General features: G+C 44.7%; 1 protein-coding gene across 1 annotated transcript in view; it reads right to left on the reverse strand.

Annotated features, from left to right (window-relative positions):
* Positions 1-13,939, reverse strand: part of nbeal1 (neurobeachin-like 1) — a 203,981-nt gene that overhangs the window by 120,435 nt on the left and 69,607 nt on the right. Inside the window, exons 13-15 of the mRNA XM_066665227.1 lie at positions 10,996-11,570; positions 10,255-10,387; positions 9,853-9,972 (exon numbers count right to left, since the gene is read on the reverse strand). Of these exons, the coding sequence (XP_066521324.1) occupies positions 9,853-9,972; positions 10,255-10,387; positions 10,996-11,570 (828 nt within the window). The remainder of the gene's footprint in view (positions 1-9,852; positions 9,973-10,254; positions 10,388-10,995; positions 11,571-13,939) is intronic.

The raw sequence follows: 13,939 nt of genomic DNA on the forward strand, positions 1-13,939 counted from the left end.
TGAAAATTTCCAGAGTGTGGCTAATGACTCCGTCAGATCTGACTATGACAGCATTAACTAAAAGGAGAGAACCAGAAGGACACACAGACACGGGAGCATCCTGAAACACTGGCATCCCTCCGCTCCACCGTCAACAAACCTGAGTGATCGCGAGAAGCGGCGGGACGACAGCACCAGCGTCCACCAAACACAGGACAGCACCAGCACCACCAAACACAGGACATGTTGGATCAGGAAACCTAGACCTGCCCCATCACCAGTCAACATCAATGGAATGGAAATGGAGGTGGTTGGTAGTTACAAGTACCTAGGCATTAACTTGGATGACAGACTGAAGTGGTGTTCTAGCACTTGTGCAGTGTTCAAGAAAGGACAGAGCCATCTTTACTTTCTGAGAAAACGGAGATTCTTTGGAATGTCCACTAAACTCCTTTGGACATTCTACCAGTCCTTCATTGCTAGTGCTATATTCTATACTGTTGTGTGCTAGGGCAACAGCATCAACAAAAAGTGCACTGAACAAACTAATCAAGAAGGCTGGCTATGTTGCTGGAGTCAAACTGGACGCTCTAAAGGTGGTGGCAGAAAATGGACACTGAACACACTGCTGGTCACTATGGACAAAACTTTGCACACTACAGTGGACAAAGAGAGATGCACATTCAGTGGAAGACTTATAAAATTGCGCTGTGCTAAGGAGCAGCATGTGAGGTCGTTTCTTCCCACAGCAATAAGGCTTTACAATGTGTCTCCTTACTGCCGGGATAACCCACCTCTTCACCAGTTAGAAACCTGTCTTTTAGAAATCAGGAACTGGATGAATCACAACTTTCTCATGTTAAGTAGTGACAACACTGAACTCTTGCTAATCGGTTCCAAATCAATTCTCAAATAAGTTGGTTCCCTTTCTCTCTCCATTGTTAATACAGGTGTATCTCCTTCCCCGGTTCGTAATCTGGGTCTCATCCTCAACTCAACACACTTTCACTTAGTGCTTTGATTATATAACATCAGTTCTATAATTTACAGACCACCATTGCTGGTCTTCAGCAGGAGTTCAGTGATTTCGTTGCAGACCTGGACGTGTGAAATGATAAAGTTATAATTGTATGAGATTTCAATATCCATTTTGAGAAGGCAGATGACCCATTAAAAAAGGGTCTTCATTTACTTCAATCCTAGACTCTATTGGTATTACTCAAAATGTAGCAGGGCCTACTCACTACTGTAGTCACATTTTAGATTTAGTTCTGACACTTTCTTAACATAGACAAACTTAATATCTTACAGCAAACCTCAGAAATCTCTGACCATTGCCTAATTTCATATGAGCAACATCTTAGCCTACATATGTACATCCCCTTGCAAACTACGTCGTGCCCCCTTCACGAAACGGCACACCAAAGGGTGTTGCCCCACAGTTTTCCCTTCAAAGCCCACATGGCATGCTGCAATAGCTGCCAGGTACAATTTAAAACAGTGGAACATGATCTGCCTTTGTCAATCAAATCGTGGAGGAAAGCTAGTATAATCCCGACAGAGCACTGAAACGGGGTTTCGAGTTTGTCTGAGCACCATTGCTCAAATATCCGCCACTTGTACCCATAAAGGGACCTGGTAGATGGAACTCTAGCATTCTGAATGGTTTCATTCACATTCAGCAGCAACCCTGTTATGCTTAAAATAAACCACTCACGGGCCATACCCATAGAGCCAGACATTCTGAGTGTGGGTGATAAATCTCTCCCCTTGCTTGCGTCAGCAAATCTCTGCATAGCGGGAGGGGCCATGGGTTGCCCTGAAGCATCTGTATGATCTCCGCCAGCCAGTGCTTGCCCGGCCAACGCAGAGCTATCAAGATAACAAACAGGCACCTCTCCCTGACTCTGGCTAGAGTCGCGGAGATTAGTGTTATCGGTGGAAACGCATAAAGCAGTGTTTGTGGACACTCGTGTGCAAAAGCATCGACCCCGAGCGGGGCACTCTGGTCGTGCAGCGAGTAAAACAGAGGGCACGGTGCATTCTCTTTCGACGCGAAAAGATCCACTGCCGCCCTGCCGTAGCGCTCCCTAATCTGTTGGACACGTCTAAAAGCTTACGTCTAAAGCTGAGGCCATCATGCCCAGTAGTCTGAGACACACATGGAATGGGATTTTTGGACTGTGCTGCGATAAGCCAGTTGTCTATATAAGTAGCGAGACGGATGCCCTGCTCTCTTAGAGGGGCAATCACTGCCTCTGTACATTCCACAAATACTCGTGGACTGAGGGAGAGACCGAACGGGAGAACCATGTACTCGTAGGCTACCCCCGCAAAAGCAAACCTGAGGTATTTCCTGTGCGGCGGGTATATGCTGATATGGAAATAAGCGTCCTTCAGGTCGATGGAAGTGAACCAGTCTCCTGGGCGTACAAACTTCAGCAGAGCGGGATGAGTGAGCATTCTGAACTTGCACTGTCTTAAGTATCTGTTCAGAGCATGTAAATCCAAAATCGGGCGCAGGGTTTGGGACCCCTTCTTCGGCACTAGGAAGTACCGAGAATAGAACCCTGTCCGACTCTGTTCGGGTGGGACCACCCTTATAGCTCCTTTCCTCAGTAGTGAGGAGATTTCCTCCTGGAGGATGTGAGCTGATTCCCCAGTTGGCCTGGAGTGAACAATGCTTTTGAACTTTGGGGGCTGGTTGCAAAATTGCAGTCTGTACCTATGTCGTATTGTTCTTAGTACCCACTGAGATGAAACGCATGCAGTCCAACTGTCTAGCCATGAGACACTCGCGCACTCCAGTGGTCGCAGAGTGCGTCTGCACGTGCTTTGTGCTTTGTTATGCGCGAGCCGGTCGCGCTGTAATAGCGTTTAAGTGGCTCATTGCCTTTGGGGGCATGGAAACCCTCCAAGGCTTTTGTTTAAGGCTGTTTATGTTTTGCAACATTTTTGCATTGCATTGCCTCTTAACACACTCAACTTTATTTTGTTTTGCAATGTTTTGTGTTTTATTTTGTTTTGCAACAAGTGAAAAACTGGAAACACAGAGACACCTTGCTTTATTGAACACAGCTCTGAAATGAGTGGTTGTGTGTTGAGTAAAAGGGCTGGTAGCCAAATGGAATTTAAGGGGGGGGAGGGGTTAACCCATGCTCCACCTGAACATAGTGGGGCCTGGGGGTAAGAGCAGGAGAACGGGGTGGCGGCGGCTCTCCCCTGAAGCAAAGGACTCCTAGTCAGATTTCTTCTTCCTCCTTACCACCTGTGAGGACGGAGGGAGAGGCTGTACTGCCTGTGGCTGCCCCTGGGTCTTCTTGGGCCAGGCAGTCTTACTTTCAGCGCCCCCACTTTGACCTGGCGGGCCAGGCTGTGGCGTAGGCCGTCTGGGGATGCGGAAGCTGGTGGCCGGGCGAGCGGAAGCCTGCACGAAAGAGGGCCGAGGTTGTGCTGAGGGGCCCTGCTGTGGCTTCCTAGGCAAGCACCAGCTGAAGGGCTTCATCATCGCTCTTCTTTTCCTCACACCGCTTTTGCATTAATGTGAGAGCGGAGTCAAAGATGCCCTCTGGCACCACTGGTGCATCCAGGATTGCCTCTTTCTCCCTGTCAGAGAGGTTTGCCAGGTTAAGCCACATGCCTCTTTCTTGGACCACCATGGTGGCCATGGCTTTCCCCGCTGATTGGACCACACATCTCTGGAGACAGAGGGAGAGGTCAGTGATCACACAAATCTCTTCCCACTGAGACAGACCTGGCATGGCTGACTTCTCATCCTGCAGTTCAGCTTGGTAGGCTGTCAGCATGGAGATGGCATTCAGGGCTCTCATGGAAAGCGCCACTGCTTTATAAGACTGTTCAGTCACGTTAGACTGAAAGCGGTCAGCTTTGGAGGGCAACATAGGGTTGCTGAGCGGCTGGGGTGCAGGTGCGCTGCCACCAGGGTCTCCATTGGAGGCATGCGCAGAAGGCCTTCCTTCTCCATACCTTCCATGTCGAGGGCAGATCCCCCCTGAATAGGAGTTTTGCCAGTAAATGGCTTCTCCTTCCAGAAAGTAGCCAACTCCTCCACCAGTTCAGGAAATATGGGGAGTAGCTGTCTTGCAGCCCGTTTTGCCCACGGCAGTCTCTTCCCTTTGTAGCGTGACTTTGCAGTCTCCACGCTCATGGTCGGCCACAGGATGTCCAGCTTGTCAGCTGCACGCTTAAGCACATCCTGCAGGTCCACACTTAGAAGGGGTGACGATGGCGTCCCATCTGGGTCATTAGTGGCCTGCATGGCACCGGGATGTTTTGCCATCTGGGCGGAGTGGAGAAACGGAGAGTCCTCGAATTCAACGTCCTCATCCGAGATGAGAAATTCAGAACCGCCATCCTCAGTCCTCCTCTGCCTCTTCCTCGTCCTCCTCTGTGTCTAGCAGGGTGGGCAGGGGGGGAGGGAATGGAGTTGATCACCCAAGCTAAGAGCCACGGGGGTGGACAATTCAACGGACCTGGTGGCCTGCTGTAAAGTCGGCGTAATGGTAGCGCCGGACACAAGGGGGTCCTCGCCTGAAAAACTGGCTTGGCTTGCCAGCCTACGGCAGAGGCTTTTAACGGTAAAAGGCGAGCAGTGCTCGCACGAGCCCAGGTCATTCAACGCTGCCTGGGCATGTCGCAGCCCGAGACAAACGGAGCAGACCTGGTGAGTGTCCCTGCTAGAGATTTTTTATCCCGCAGGGACACATCCGTGCTGGTTCTCCATCCCCAATAGGCACCGCCTGCATTGCTGCAGCCATTTAGCTGGTGTGCTAAAATGTGCTTAGACTGTGCTGTTGGAAACAATTGGCGTGGTGACCAAATCAACATCTGGCAACCGGACAGTGTGAACGCTGGCGTGTTTTGTTGCCGCTGCTCACCGGTAATTTTAAAATTGTAGTTTTTCTAGCTCAGCGGATTAAAGGACTTTTTGATTGTTCTTATCAGACAGTATCAACCATCGTCTTTTAACAATATCAACGATTTACCAAACACCATTGACTGGAGTATACGGACTATTACTCTCTTACCTGTTCTGCTCCGGCCATCGAAACCCTCCTGCCTCAGCTCACCTGTCCAAGCTGCCCGATAATGTTAATCGGCAAAATTCATATCTGGTCGGTGCTTCTCTGGGCTCTTTTGACATCTACTCATCAACCCGTGATGGGTCTGCTGCAGTACTCTGTTGTCGAGCTTCTCCGGCTGCGTTTTCACCACCTGTCTGCACCTCTGCCGGCTTCATTACTGCCCCATCCGGACATAACTTTCCTGCCACGCCGGAGATATGTCCACTACGGATCTCGCCGAGCTTATCACCAAGACACAACGTAATCAATAACTTCCATCTGGTACACTTCTCGTCGACCCTCTCCCCATGGCATGCTAGCCCACCTAGCCCGGTTGGCTAACACTCTGGCCAAATGTGAGAACTCCAACGTCAACTTCGGTCTGCTCAACATCCGCTCACTCACGAGCAAGGGACATCTAATCCAGGATCTCCTAATTGACCGAAAAATGGATTTTCTTTGCTTAACTGAAACTTGGCAACAACCCAATGCTTTCTCCCAACTTAATCAATCCACTCCTTCGAGGTTTGTTTACATCTGCCAACCCCATAGCACCGGACGAGGAGGAGGTGTGAAGTGACAGAAAGGTGCCTATGAAATATAATGAATTATTATTATTATTATTATTATTATTATTAAATAGTACCACAAGCACGGGAGCTAACGACTAGCCGAAGGTCGCAACTAACGTGGTGGTTAGTTAGCAGGGCCCGTTAGCTACGTAGCCGTTGTTTGGAGACAAACCGACTAGAATAATCCGAGCTATGGTGAAGACACGAATCAATAACTTTTCTCTTCCTTAACGACACTAAGTGCCTGTCGACGGAGGTATTAATTCCGTCTGCGGACAGTGAAGCTTAGGTGTCGCGAGGGGAGAGAGAATGAAGGCTTCAGGAGTGAAGCGAGAAGAAGGTTTTGAATGAGGTTATGATGTCGTGCTCCGTATTATATATTGAGGGCGGCGCATGAGCATCACAGCTGTCAGCCAGCCCAGGGGCTGGCGTAGTGTAATACAGCTTCTGAGGTATACGCGAAGGGGGCGTATCCCATAGTGAGACACCGAAACGAATGCTTGAAAGAGAACTCCAATCAATCAAGCTGGAAGTGTCCCACTCTGCCTGGAAGGACAGCCTTTTAGAGTATAGAAATGCCCTCACTAAAGCTCGCTCAGCATATCTGGCTTCGCTGATCTACAATAATAAATATGATCCTAGAATACTGTTTAATGTGTTTCCAGAATTACAAAAAAAAAATAAAAAATCGGGCAGGTACTGAACCACAAATTCCAGCAACTCTCACCAGTGAAGTTTTTATGGATTTTTTAAAAATAATAAAATTAAAAATATTAGACAACAAACTCAACCCACAGTATTAAATCCGAAGTCATCTGATGTGGCTGATATAAAGCATAACATAATTGTAGAAGAAGGATTTGAAGCTTTTTACCCACTCCCACAGCTAGAACGCACACTTGATGCAATTCCCAAAAAATTACTGAAAGAAGTTCAACCAGCTATTATTAGTCCTTTTATAACTATAGTAAACTCATCCTTTACCATGGGCCATGTACACAAAGCCTTTAAACTAGCAGTTATTAAACCAAATCTTGATGCTAGTGTATTGTCTAATTACAGGTCTATTTCTAATCTACCATTTATATCGAAGATATTAGAAAAAGCTGTGGCCAAACAACTTAGTTCTTATCTACATAAGAATCATATATATGAAAACATTCCAATCTGGATTCAGGCCACATCATAGCACTGAGACAGTTCTAGTCAAGATCACAAATTATCTTCTTCTTGCCTCTAATCAAGGCTGCTCACCACAGCTTTTGATATGATAGACCACAATATTCTCCTAGAAAGGCTAGAAAACATGGTTGCACAAGGACAGCTCTTTCATGATTCAAATCTTACTAACAAAACTTTATCATTTCGTAAATGTAAATGATTTATCTTCTAATTATTCTAACCACAAGGCTCTATTTTAGGACCATTATTATTTACATTATACATGTTACCGTTAGGCACAGTTATAAAAATCATGATATTAACTTCCACTGTTATGCAGATGACGCAATTGTACATAGCGCAATGACAAACAGTGTGAGACAGCAGACCTGTGTGTGTGTGTTTCAAATAACATATCAACACCTTCCCTTCAATCAACTCCCTTTGTCTCCAGACCAAAGAGGTAGAGGGAGGCACAGGGCACGTCGGGAAAGGTGTTAGAAATACAGGAGAGAGTGGAAAACAAATGGTGAGAAACTCAGAGTTATGGGAACAGGATACATTGAAAGATGATTGAAATGTAAAAGAGCGAACAGATGGTGAACTTCAAAGGGTTTTCCAGGTATAAAAGACGCTGATCAAAAAATGGTCAGCAGAGAGGTGTAAACAGCGTGGCATTCCTCTCTCACGTAATAAATTGCTGTCTCATTTGATGCCGACTCAGAGACTCAGCTGTCTTATTTTCTGTCATAATGATCAGATTTAATTTTAAATATCGCTGGTTTTCCAGTTATACCTGGTTCAGCAGCACAAAATCTTGGCGTCATAATTGATTTAGATTTAACATTCTATCAACACATAGCCAGTATCACTAGGACAGCTTTTTTACAACTTCACACCATTGCCAAGATAAGAAATTGCTTTATTTGTACATGCCTTTAATAATACATCAAGGCTAGACTATTGGTGCTGGTGCAGTCTTCCCACCGCTTGCATGCGATCACTCAGGGTTGTTGGCGGTTGAGCAGAGGGATGCCCGTGTTTCAGGATGCTCCCGAGTCTGTGTGTCCTTCTGGTTCTCTCCATTTAGTTAAGCTGTTATAGTCAGATCTGCCGGAGGTATTAGCCACACTCGGGAAATGTTTACATTATCTGCTTTACATGCATCCAAACAGATCAAAACTAATTCCATCCCTCTAAACTTCTTCCAAGTTTTTTTTTTCTTTTTCTCTCTTGCGCTCGTGGGAGGCGGTCGCATTTTCTCCCTCTCCGCTCCTTATATTTCCTGCTTCACTTCTCTGGTTTGTCTTGTCTACCCTCAGAGTCTCTCTTAACATCGCTCTTCGAATTAAAATTAGAAATGGAATTGATCAACTGGTCTCTCAACGCTATTGACACCATCTTCTCAAGGAGAAGTTTGGGCACAGGGGAGCCCACCTGCCCTGATTGAACGACGCCGACTGGATATGCCATGGATGGATGGGAGAGGTGGCGCATGGTATGTCTGCCGCCTCTTTCCATTGAGGACACTGAAGATGTATACCTATTTAGATTTATGATCGTGGGCTTTCTGCTGATTGGATTAGGCAGTGCCCTGGTTTATCGGAAAATTAAAAGAGTTGAGTCAGTTGTAAACATTCCAAGGAAACTGATCAACGTGATTGACGGGATGGGCAGAGCCGTTGGCGCACAGACTGGGACTGTGAGTAGAAGCTTGGATTCCATCAAGGAGCAACTAACCACTTTGAACTCCAAGATTGAACGTTTGGAAGACCAGTGCAAAAATGGAACTGTGAATCAGAAGGACTATTAGCTCAAAATTCAGCTCAGGTCTCTGATTCTAACAAGCTGAATTTATCTGTCCCCCCTTGAACACGCCCCCTACTGCTTTTGTCCACGTCACTGAACTATGTGTGTGTGTATTGCTTGCGCTAAAGGTGTTGTTTTTTTTTCAAGATCACACACTGTGCTTCCATAAGGCACAGTCTGTGACCTTCTTTTTTTTACCACCACTTCCCTGTTGTAGTCCAGCTGTTTTTTTCTATCTGTACGATGGCACGGGGCACCCGCTGCAGTCGCGTCTGTTGTGCACACCCAGCCCGTTTGGGTGAGTGGACAAACGGAATGTAATTTCGCTGCAAGTTGTACTTGTATAACTTTGTATGTGACAGTAAATGCAATTCAATTAAATAAACTTCCGCCCACCTGTACGGCTAGACACTGATGGATGACTGACTGGATGGCTCCTGGTCCACGCCTTAGACCAGCTACCCATGCTCCAGCCACTGGCACTTGCCTTGGACCAGCTACCCACCTTACATTTAAAGTTTCACGCACTCCTAACTATTATTACCAGTAGATTGACCAGAGGAGGATAGGTCCCCCTTGTGAGCCTTGGTTCCTCCCAGGGTTTCTTCCTCAGCTCTGAGGGAGTTTTCCTTTCCTCTGTCACCCCTGGCTTGGTCATATGGGGGATTTATTAGTGCAATAATAAGTATGCTGCTCTGTTTTACATTGTCTTTTATGTATATAAACATGTACATTGTCCTTTATGTATATAGACATTTTTCACTTGTGTTATAATATACGTATTTTATCACTTATGTTTCTTGGTGCAATATCTGCTAAGGCTGCTTGTGACATATACAAGAACTCAAATGTATTTAGACTCTACTCAATTTTAATATTAGGGTCATAGTACATTTGTACCCTACTTTTTTTTTCTGTAACCCACTACTATATCCCTGCACTATTTACTGTTATTCATTTTTGTAGGTCTTCTCTTGTGCACTACAATTTCCTGTGGTACAGTAATGTTGCAGAGGACTTTACAGGACTATTGCTGGGTTTCTTTACAGCATCATTATAAGATTAGTGAAACAACGAACAATTTCCAAACTAGATCAGTTATGTGATCAGACAACTGATATAAGATTGGAATATGTCTAACAAAATTTTGGATTAACAGATTGGCTTTAAAAAGGACAAAACAATAGAGTAATGGCAAGGGTTATTAATAAAGTTGGCAACAAATGTAAAATGAAAACTTGTCTTACCTCCGTCATGGTTGGGTATTTCAGAGGTGCTGAAAGTTTCTGCTGGCCATCAACATAGATGTAAACCTGACTCTGCCCAAATGGTCTTTTCCCAGGAAGATGGACAACACCAATAAAATGCTATGGTACAAATCATAAAAAAAAAAAAAAATAAATAAAATAAAGGGAAAATAAAGTTAATCTCGTATTATACTTTGAGGATATTTAAGACATGATAATGAGAAATTATCTATAACTGATACACTGACTTAATATTACATTTAAAAATTAGATCTAACAAATCAAACAGATTCTAAAAATACTCAATTCTCTACAATAGTTTTTGTCATTTAGAATATTGATTGCAATGCACAGGGCTGCTGGGTGAGTAAGAGTTCTTCGATGATTGTGGAGGTTACTCACCCACAGTGAGTCACAGAAACAACAGTCTGGCAGCATGATGGTGACATATTCCTTCTTACTGCACACAGCCACTACCAGCGCTCCAGCAGAGCTGATAAATGCCTCAAAGCCTGTACCTCCAGCTGTGAAAAAACTATATATATATATATATATATATATATATATATATATATATATATATATATATGCAGAGAAAGAGAGAGAGAGAGACAGAGAGAGAGCAAGAGAGTAGAGAGGATAAAAAAAGCAAAAAATGTATAAGCATGAAAATTGAATCATAAATGAGCAGATTCATTTAAATATAAAATACGCTAAAAGTAAGTATTGTGAGTGGCACGGTGGCAGATGTCTTGGTAGCAACTGCTATTTTCAAAGCTGACATTATTGAGAGTAAAAAAAATATTTATATTTGAACAAACCAGGCCGGACTGGTATGCGATCCAGCAAATATATAAGAAAATTCTTGCACCATACAACTGGTTTGGCTCTTCCAATTCATTCATGGCATAACAGTTTCAGTTAAATTTTCTGACAAAACTGGCAGACCCATCTTAAAATAAGTGTATAATTAATATGATCAAACAACAATCAAATGTAACTTAATTAGATTTTTAGCCATTCACCATAATTATCACCATTTTTGCTGTTTAAATATGGACTAGAAAATCAATCATTTGAGGGAATTTAAAACAATAGCGACATCTACCTTTTGTGGAAAAACAACTGGTTAAAGATGTATACCTGTACAACTGCTTTCTCTTTTCTCCTTTACTGGGTGGCCCCAGCTGATCCTGGTCCAGTGAGAGCCAGGCAAGGAAGCTGAATGCAAAGCCTGGCCAGCGGGCAACCGGGGGCACAGCAATGCCAGTCATGGGTGGAGTCAGGTCGAAGTACTGCATAGCGCTCTCTAGGCCATGTTTCCTCAGCATGGCTAACAAGGAGCGAAGCACCGGGCCCACATATGGGTGTGCCCTGGTTAAGCTGTCCTGTCGGAGAAAACTGAGCAACTGATGAAGTTCTGAGCTGCTGAGAGACTGACCCCCGAGTGACCCCAGCAGGGCCACTAGGCTTTCCCCACATGCCTGGTTGAGCTGCGTATGCTTTTCCAGCGTGGACAGCAGAGACTTGGACATGTTGGCATTTACGCATGTGGCTCGTGTGCGTCGGTTCAAGCCACAGATTCGCAGAAGCCAATCAGCTGTAAATATCTGCAGCTCAGGGGTGTCCAGCTCCGGCACCCATTGGATGAGCAACAGGAGAGGGTCTACATTACTGATGCCCAATAAACCCACAGAGGAGTGCTCACCCTCAACTGCCTGCAGGGTGAGACAAAAGTGTTCCTATTCAGTGATTTTCAAAAGGAAGTATATATATATACACACAGGGGTTGGACAATGAAACTGAAACACCTGGTTTTACACCACAATAATTTATTAGTATAGTGTAGGGCCTCCTTTTGCAGCCAATACAGCGTCAATTTGTCTTGGGAATGACATATACCAGTCCTGCACAGTGATCAGAGGGATTTTAAGCCATTCTTCTTGCAGGATAGTGGCCAGGTCACTACGTGATGCTGATGGAGGAAAACGTTTCCTGACTCGCTCCTCCAAAACACCCCAAACTAGCTCAATAATATTTAGATCTGGTGACTGTGCAGGCCATGGGAGATGTTCAACTTCATTTTCATGTTCATCAAACCAATCTTTCACCAGTCTTGCTGTGAGTATTGGTGCATTGTCATCCTGATACACGACACCGCCTTCAGGATACAATGTTTGAACCATTGGATGCACATGGTCCTCCAGAATGGTTCGGTAGTCCTTGGCAGTGACGCACCCATCTAGCACATGCATTGGGCCAAGGGAATGCCATGGTATGGCAGCCTAAACCATCACTGATACACCCCATGCTTCACTCTGGGCATGCAACAGTCTGGGTGGTACGCTTCTTTGGGGCTTCTCCACACCGTTACTCTCCCAGATGTGGGGAAAACAGTAAAGGTAGACTCATCAGAGAACAATACATGTTTCACATTGTCCACAGCCCAAGATCTGCAGTCCTTGCACCATTGAAACCGACATTTGGCATTGGCATGAATGCAGCCCGGCTGTGTATATTGACCCTGTGGAGTTCCCAACGGACAGATCTTGTGGAAACAGGAGAGCTGAGGTGCACATTTAATTCTGCTGTGATTTGGGCAGCCGTGGTTTTATGTTTCTTGAATACAATCTGGGCACCCGAACATCCCTTTCAGACAGCTTCCTCTTGCCTCCACAGTTAATCCTGTTGGATGTGTTTTGTCCTTCTTGGTGGTATGCTCACATTACCCTGGATACCATGGCTCTTGATACATCACAAAGACTTGCTGTCTTGGTCACAGATGCGCCAGCAAGACGTACACCAACAATTTGTCATCTTTTGGACTCTGGTATGTCACCCATAATGTTGTGTGCATTTCAATATTTTGAGCAAAACTGTGCTCTTACCCTGCTAACTGAACCTTCACACACAGCTCTTACTGGTGCAGTGTGCAATTAATGAAGATTGGAAACCAGGCTGGTCCAATTTAGCCATGGAACTTCCCACACTAAAATGACAGGTGTTTCAGTTTCATTGTCCAACCCCTGTATATTGTTTACATGATGAGATACTTAAAAAAATAAACGTCTCTTTGTAATGCAATACAATTTATAATTTGGTGCTAATTCCTCTCCATAGAATACAGCACTGCTCTCAGCTTAAATGCAATCCCTGCTTTGTATTTTCCTTTGGCACTTTCACAGCATCAGACAGTGGAATACAATACAGTTGAGCTGATTGTCCTTTTTAGATAGTGTTTAGTATTCAGTTCAAGAGTCAAGAGTTTTATTGTCAATTCTGCATATGTACAGGACACACAAAATATTGAAATTACGTTACTCTCCTCTCCAAAATGGACATTTAACAAAAAATAGACTAAATTCAACTAAGCTAAGTATATAAATATATGAAAGTGAACAAACAGAAGACATGTGCAGGACAACAGAAGACAAGTGCAGGACATATGATACCAGCAGCTCACTGATAGACATACAAGAGACAATGGGACACTGACTGAAGACAACAACCTGATTTGGAGGTAGGACAATGGATGTACAAGGCAGTGTAAACAATACTGCAAGATAATCGTAATAGAAGGAGGTAGGATACTGGATGTACAGGGCAGAGTAAACAGTTTCATTGTCCAACCCCTGTATGATATTATATATAGATATCATCATTGTATATGTATATATCAATGATGTCACATTCACTCTCTAACTGTCACTGAGTCTAACAGACACAGCACACAGGTATGGCCCCTCTTCTATCTCACTGATGTTTACTCAACTCTCCCACTACGCACACTCACCTGCCCCCCAACCAAACACTATGTATTTCCTTCAGGAAATGCAAACCTAGTTATTATTTTTCTTCTCCATTATTCTGCGATTAATACAGTCTGAGCTGCTTAACACACAGACTCTGCTCAAACTCTAACTACCACTGGGTCTCACAAACACAGCACACAATCATGACCCCTCTTCTCTGTCCCTGTTACATACTTATCTCGCACAGTACACCCCCCCCCCACACACACAGTCAAAGACAGACGCACAAACACAAATCAGCCATAACATTATGACCACATACTTGTTTCTACACT

This window comes from Hoplias malabaricus, chromosome 3 (assembly GCF_029633855.1).
Source record: "Hoplias malabaricus isolate fHopMal1 chromosome 3, fHopMal1.hap1, whole genome shotgun sequence".
In the NCBI taxonomy this organism is placed as follows: domain Eukaryota; kingdom Metazoa; phylum Chordata; class Actinopteri; order Characiformes; family Erythrinidae; genus Hoplias; species Hoplias malabaricus.